At 36.1% G+C, this 8,090-nt stretch overlaps 1 protein-coding gene across 1 annotated transcript in view; it reads left to right on the top strand.

The window, feature by feature from the left end:
- Nucleotides 1-8,090, top strand: part of PI4K2B (phosphatidylinositol 4-kinase type 2 beta) — a 27,553-nt gene that overhangs the window by 9,310 nt on the left and 10,153 nt on the right. The window contains exons 5-7 of the mRNA XM_011935683.1: nt 2,427-2,526; nt 7,076-7,209; nt 7,777-7,836. Of these exons, the coding sequence (XP_011791073.1) occupies nt 2,427-2,526; nt 7,076-7,209; nt 7,777-7,836 (294 nt within the window). The remainder of the gene's footprint in view (nt 1-2,426; nt 2,527-7,075; nt 7,210-7,776; nt 7,837-8,090) is intronic.

The following is an 8,090-nucleotide window of genomic DNA, read 5'->3' as shown; positions in this document are numbered from 1 at the left end:
CCGATATCAGAGTTATAGATTTTAAAGTCATTGCTATCGACTTTGAGTACCAAGTTCAAGTTTTAGATATTTACATAAGATTTTTTTTTTTCAAAATACTTTTACAAGTTTAAAACAGTTTGTACATTTGGGAAAGTTTTAAGTGATTAAAAATATTTCTTCAATATTTATAATTTATGTTCTCAAGTAATGACTTAAAGCTGTTGCATCATTTTTAAAAGTGTACTTTTAAATGTTTATCAAGGATATTTAAATATATATATTCATAGCACTTAGCAATAAAAAGGAACAAACTTGATACACACAATAGCATGGATGAAACTTAAAATTATGCTGAGTGAAAGAAGCTACACATAAAGGGAACATATCGTGTGATTATATTTATATTTAAAAATTAGAAAATGCAAACTAGTTTCTAGTGACAGAAAACAAACCAGTAGTTGCCTGGTCTTGGGGTAGGGGGAAGGCTGGACTGCAAAGGGACACAAGGAAACTTTGGGGTGAAAGTTTCACATATGTCAAGGCTCATCACATTGTACTTGTTAATATAGGAAGTTAATGGTATGTAAATTATACCTTAATAAAGTTGTAAATAGGAAAGAATAATAGAAATAAAAATAAATGCCAGTTGTAGCAGAAATGGGCTTAAAATACAAACATAAATGCGCATATGTATAAGCTCCTGGGCCAGGCACAGTGGCTCATGCCTGTAATCACAGCACTTTGGGATGCCAAGGCGGGCGGATTGACTGAGTCCAGGAGTTTGAGACCCTATGTCTACAAAGAATTTAAAAAAATTTTTTTTAAAGCACCACTTAAGGATAAAAGACTTTAAGAGAGTAGAAAAAGTAAAATGAAATAAATTAGCCTAACATGGTGGCAAACACCTGTGGTTCCAGCAATTCAGGAGGCTGAGGTGGGAGATCGCTTGGGCACAGGAGGTCAAGTCTGCGGTGAGTCGTGATTGTGCCTCTGCACTCCAGCTGGGTGACAGAGCAAGACCCTGTCTCAAAAAAATAAAAAAAATAAAGATAATTAAATAAACGTAAGAAATTATTTTATTTGTATATCTTGAGCAGTTAGATTTTGCTGAAAATTCTTTTGCTCGAGTATTTTGTGCACTTTCAATGAGGTGTAAGACATTTGATATATATTAAAAGAAATAAAGTTGGCATACCTCACATCAGCCTTCACTGTAGTGCTTTTAACTTAAAAAATTTCTGTTTTACTTTTTGTTATTTTATCTAGGCCACTTAGTAGTAATGGCCATCTGTCTTTAAGAAATCAGAATACTCTTTTTTCCTTTAAAAAATGCACATGTTTAACTTTAGTCTGTTTTAATTTCTAAGTAAAGCAATTCCAAAAATATGAAGTTAACATCAGAGCCATGTGAACCACCATGATAAAATAAAACAGATATTCACAATAATTACATCTAAAGATAGTTCAGCTTGATAAATCACCTTCCACAGAAATACTCTTTAACATGAAAACCCTCTTTCTGCTGAGATCTTTATTTCTGTTATGGAAGAATACAGAAGTTAGGAACAGCCTACTGTATTAGTACATTCTCACACTGCTATGAAGAAATACCCAAGGCGGGGTAATTTATAAAGAAAAGAGATTTAATTGACTCACAATTCTGCATGGCTAGGGAGACCTCAGGAAACTTACAATCATGACAGAAGGCACCTCTTCACAGGGCAGCAGGAGAATGAGTGCGAGTAGGAGAAATGCCAGACTCTTACAAAGCCATCAAATCTCATGAGAACTCACTCACTATCACGAGAACAGCATGGGGGAGACCGCCCCCATGATCTGATTACCTCCACCTGGTCCCGCCCTTGACACATAAGGATTACAGGGATTACAATTCAAGATGAGATTTTGGGTGGGGACACGGCCAAACTGTAACGCCTACATTCAAGAATATCTTGAGGTTCCTTCTACTAGATCTTATTATATTTAATTATGGCCTTTGGAGGAATTTCATTTAGAAACAATTTGTATTTGACTTATTTCTTTGGGACCCTAAGAAAGACTAGGTCTTAATAAGGTGATTTTATTAAGGTGTTTAAAAAAATCAGTAACATTTTACATCATACATTTAAGCAATGAATCTAGCAGTAAATTAGCTAGAACATCACTTTTTAAAGTCACAATATTTTCAAGCCTTTTAAAGAGAAAACCATTACTGAGTAATGGTATAATATCAAATTTTTAAAAATGGTGGTTAGGAAATACATGTTTTTTCAGACAGTCTCTTCCATCCCTGTGTGAATTTGTATTTTTTCTGGTAGCATTAATTTTTGTAGGCTTTTCAGAGAGAATATGTTCTTAAACATCAATAATTATTATAAATAATTTATCCTTTGGGAATATTTATATAGGTACTTTTATCAACATATCATTTTTCTCCTCTATAGGAATCAAAATGGATTGATGATGAAGAATTCCTTATTAAAATAGCTGCAATTGATAATGGTCTAGCATTTCCTTTTAAACATCCTGATGAATGGAGAGCATGTGAGTATTTAGAACCTTCTGTGGATTCTATAATTACCTTTTTTCCAGAATGAGAAGGGAAAAAAATTTACAGATATCATAGAGGAGGAAAAAGTAGATGAAATATGATTATTCATTAAGGCTCAGTTTTAGGCATTAGGGATGCAAATATATACTACAGGGTCTTGCTATGAATTGTTTGCTTGGTTTGGGATGACTGGTTTTGATTTTTAGGCTTTGTGTTATCCTTGGAAAATGAGTTCAGTAGTGTTCCAGTTTTAAAAATATATATAATGTTGAAATTATTTTAATATTTTGGTAGAACTATATTTTAAGTTTTTGGTTGTATTAACTTATAAAACAATTTAGGCCTGCCCTCCACCTGACCTCATTCTTAGGGAGTAGTGCTTTAATTGCCTTCCCAGTCTCTCTTGTGGTAAATGATTACATTTTGTACATCTTCTTGAACCAGTTTTAGACACTTTTATTTTGCTTAAAATTTTCCATGACTTCTTGAGTTTTAAATTTATGAGTATAGCATTTTATTAGAATTCTCTTACAATTAAAAAAATTCCCTCTGTGCATATTGAGTATTTAGGGAGTGAAATGAAATGATGTCTGAAATTTGCCTTAAAATACTTGTGGTGCTGTGGACAGGAGGGATAAATAAAGCCAATTTTGCAAAAAAATTGGTAATAATTGAATTAACATGGGAGTTTATTATAGTCGTTTTCTGATATTTGTATGTGTTTAAGATATATGGGCCAGGCATGGTGGCTCACATCTGTAATCCCAGCACTTTGGGGGCTGAGGCTAGCAGATCGCTTGAGCTCAGAAATTCAAGACCAGCCCAGGCAACATGGCGAAACCCCATCTCTACAAAAAATACGAAAATGGGCCAGGTGTGATGGCCCATGCCTGCAGTCCTAGCTACTTGGGAGGCTGAGGTGACAGGATTCCTTGAGCTTGGGAGGTGGAGGTTACAGTGCCCAAGATGGCACCACCGCCCTCTAACCTGGGTGACACAGTGTAAGGCCCTGTCTCAAAAATAAAATAAAAAATATATAGTATGTTTTAAAAATCTTTATATCCATGATATGTCTCTTTTAAATTCCTTCAATTTATTAGTGAGCCTTTTACTCATTAGGCTTGCCAAAGATTTGTCTGTTGTTAAGCATTGGCCCTTCTATTTATTTAATTATTTATGTTTTTTTCCCCCAGATAATTGCCTATTTATTTTATAGATCAGGCTTTTAGTTTGTTTGCTTTTTCTTTTATAGATTTATGTTTTCCATCATTATTCTTTTTTCCTATTATGTTCATACTATATTGCTTTCCTATAAATGCATATTAGGCCTCATATTTTCCTCTGGGTATAATTTTGGCTAAACCACGGATTGCACAGGTGCTACTCTATCACTCTGCCTTACATACTCATATTTTCTGATTTTCTTTTTGACAGAAATATTTAGAAGTATTTTGTCTGATCTTAAAATTTCTATGTCAGCTTATTTTAATTGTACATTATTACTATTTCTAAGAAACTGTTCATTGTTATTTTCCAGCATTATTGCATTGTGATCTGTGAATATGGCCTGTGTAAATTCTGTTTTACAGTTTGTTAGTAATTTCTGTATGATCCTATATATGGCCTATTTAGAGGATAGTATTTGAAAAGAATGAGCACAAAATTCTGTCTACTAACCTAAAGGTTGTTAGTCATATCATATCCTTTACTTATTTCCTGAATATATAATCTGTTAATTTTCAGAGGAAATTAATGATCACTGTGATTGTTATTTTGCCAGTTTTTTCTTCAATTTCTATGCATTTTTTGCTTTGTATTTCACATGTGTAGAGGTCCAGTGGTTTATCTTCCTGGTGGCGTCTTTTTTTTTTTTTTAAATCAGTGTGACATATATCCCACTTTGTGTATACCTCAGTGGTTTTTGCTTTTCTTATTTGGTTTTCGGTAACATTGTTATACCTCTGTTCATTTTGTTAGCATATACCTGGTATTATTCTCTACATTAATATATGTGTGAATGAATTACAAGGTCCCCCTCTGTCACCTAGGCTGGATTGCGGTAGCATGCTCATAGCTCACTGCAGCCTCAAACTCCTGGCTCAAGCAATCCTCCTGCCTCAGCCTCTTGAGTAGCTGAGACTACAGGCACACGCCATCACACTCAGCTAATCTACTTTTATTTTATTTTTAACTTTTATCATTTTGTTTTAGATATATGACTTATGAAGGATACTTAGCTGTTTTTTTAACCCAGTCTGCGTCTTTTAATAGGTGCACTTTGTAGTTTAAGTCTCAATAAACTACTAATATGCTTAAGCTTTTCCTGCCATCTTATTTTTTTCCTGTTAAACATGAATTGTAATTTGTTCTTTTTTGCTTGTCCTGTCTTTTGTTGAGCTGATTTGAAATGTCTTGGTTCCATTTTATGATTTTCTCCTAATTGTTTGGAACCTTTATGCAAATTGCATTTTTAAAGGGTTTAAAGGGTACATCTAGGAAATTTTTATCAAACATGCAGTTAGGGATTAAAGGTTGGAGCTTGAAAAGGAATTGGTAGTGGGGATATAGTTTTTATTTATTTATTTATTTTTTTGATTCCTGGGATATGAGAGAGAGGAAACAGCTTTTAAACTGTCATCTTGGCCGGGCACGGTGGTTCACGCCTGTAATCCCAGCACTCTGGGAGGCTGAGGTGGGCGGATCATGAGGTCAGGAGATCATGACCATCCTGGCTAACACAGTGAAACCCCATTTCTACCAAAAATACAAAAATTAGTCGGGCATGGTGGCGGGCGCCTGTAGTCCCAGCTACTTGGGAAGCTGAGACAGGAGACTGGGGTGAACCTGGGAGGTGGAGCTTGCAGTGAGCCGAGATCATGCCACTGCACTCCAGCCTGGGTGACAGAGCAAGACTCTGTCTCAAAAAAAAACAAAAACAAAAACAAAAAAAAACTTGTTATCTTGTTGGTGGAAGCCATGGTGTGTTTGCTAATGCCAGGTACGTAAGTATTCAATAAATGTTTTATGAATGCTTAAACAAATAGAGAAGAGAAAGGACTAAGTGTGGAATCAGGGCTAACAGTGACATTGAAAGAGGGGAGGAAAAACTAGCAAAAGAGAGTAGGAGTAGCTTACAAGACAAGATAGAGCGATATCTCCCATGCCACAGAGGAGAGAATTTCATAAAGGAGATGATAGAAAACAGTGCTACATACCACAGAGAGATTAAGTAGCATGACAACAGCAAGTGAGCCTTTGGACAGACCCTTGGGTCTGGCGACTGGTGGCCTTAGGAGAGAGAGTTTACATGGTAGTACTGGAAGTTGAGTGTTGGGATTAAATGTAGAGGCAGATGAAAAATAAGGGCCTTTCTTCTATGAAATTATTCAGGGAAAACTAAAAAGAAAATTGGACATATCTATAAGGGGATGTGAGCCAGGGGAAAGACTTTCTTTAGAATGAAAAGTAACCTTCCTACTGTGTGCAGTGAGATAGATCAAGAAGTGAGAGCCAGGCACTGAGGTGAGCTCCTGTAGTCCTAGCTACTTGGGAGGCTGAGGCGAGAGAATAGCTTGAGCCCGGGAGATTGAGGCTATAGCGAACTATGATTGTGTCACTGCACCCCACCTGGGTGACTGAGGAGAAATGACTCCAAAGGCAGATTTCTTCTTCAGGGCTTTCAAAGTGGTAGGATCCACCAAAGCTGGGGATTCTCACTGGATATGCTCACGGTAGCTCTGTGGATGATCATGTCAGAAAGCTTACACTCTTGCAGGAATCTGAATATGCACCCTTTCTAGAAGATTATACCTGTACAAATCTCTCTAGTCCTGGCATGGTGTAGATTTAATGGTCTTCTTGAGGGAGAACTAGAATTAGCTCAGAGTCGTGGATCTTTTGTCTCTTAAAGTGACTCACCTATTTACCTTCTAATGATTTCAAAGTTTAGAACATCTGTGTACAAGTAAGTGGTCAATTCCTGATGATTTGTAGCTGTGGAGGGCAGGCAGCCCTCAGTCGTGGTATTCAGTCTGTGCCTGGGTGCGGTGATACGCACCTGTAGTCCCAGCTACTTTTGAAGCTGAGGTGGGAGAATCCCTTGAGCCCAGAAGTTCGAGGCTACAGTGAGCTATAATCATGCCACTGCACTTCAGCCTGGGTGACACAGTGAGACCCATTCTCTTGGAAATATATAATAATAAAAACAATCTGGGGCTGTGTACAAGGTATAGGTATTTATCAGTTTCTGAAATGAGGAACCAGATAGATTGAGATACATTTAGAACTATTTGAGATAGATTCATTATCCAAACTCTTACTCTTTACTGTCTAAAACTGAGAGACATTATGAGTTTACTATCTGAATTGACTGTCCAAATCTGAGTAATTTGGATTGCAGTGTGTAGTTTTACTCTGATTAAGTTCTTATCCTGTCCTTTTTTGGGGAGAACCTAGGAGTTGTAGGAAAGAACCCAGGAAAAATGTGAGTCTAAATAAACCATTTCCTACCACTGATGAGGAGAATGCTTTTTTCTCTGTTAGATCCATTTCACTGGGCTTGGCTTCCTCAAGCAAAAGTTCCTTTTTCTGAAGAAATAAGAAGCTTGATTCTACCATATATTTCTGACATGAACTTTGTGCAAGATTTATGTGAAGATCTCTATGAACTTTTTAAGGTAAGTTAATGCTTAGTTTGATTATTGCAGAAAATGAAATCTTAAAATAGAAGAGACTGCTTAATAGAGCTAATTTGCAATGTACTATTTCTTGTATTGCTGCTTGCCATAAAACCTGACAGGACGGAGAGGAATTAGCAGTTTTATTTACAGGAGCATACATTCATAAAGCTATACTTACTATGAGCATTCTTTGAAGTGAGACTACATTAAAACTTAATTTGCTGTTTTCTTCAAAAGTTCAATTTTTACAAGAAGACTCTATAAATTATAATACATCTTTGGTGACCTGCTATGATTTAGTTCTCTTAAAAAGCCTAAATTCATTGGCTGGAAAGTCATCTTAAATTCTTTCTGGAACAAGTTAGGGTACAAATAAATAAGTCTATTTGTGTCATTCTGGGAGTATACAAAAATACCTCAGATAAAAATATTATTTTTGTTTTATTTTATCGATTAGGAAAGCTTTTTAATGGCCTTATTTGCTGAGTTGAAGAGTTCATCTGTTTTCAGATGTTTATATCAAAGTCTTTATTTTGGGAATTTTTTTTTTCCTTTCTGTAATAGACTGACAAAGGATTTGACAAAGCCACTTTTGAAAGTCAGATGTCTGTGATGAGGGGTCAGGTAAGTTACCTTTTTATTTGTTCATAAGGAAAAAAATATCTTTGAAACAGTAGTCAACTGTTGTCTCCACTGTGATCTGGAGATGGAATTTTTAATACTACCTCTTATGCTGAACCAAAATAGCCCAGATGATTAGAAATGAAGTTGATTCGGCCTAGTGTGGTGGCTCACGCCTGTAATCCCAGCACTTTGGGAGGCCAAGGTGGGTGGATCACCTGAGGTCAGGAGTTCAAGACCAGCCTGGCCAACATGGT

Source organism: Colobus angolensis, unplaced genomic scaffold (genome assembly GCF_000951035.1).
Source record: "Colobus angolensis palliatus isolate OR3802 unplaced genomic scaffold, Cang.pa_1.0 Scaffold146, whole genome shotgun sequence".
Classification (NCBI taxonomy): domain Eukaryota; kingdom Metazoa; phylum Chordata; class Mammalia; order Primates; family Cercopithecidae; genus Colobus; species Colobus angolensis.
This window is presented reverse-complemented; position numbering and strand designations above follow the sequence as displayed.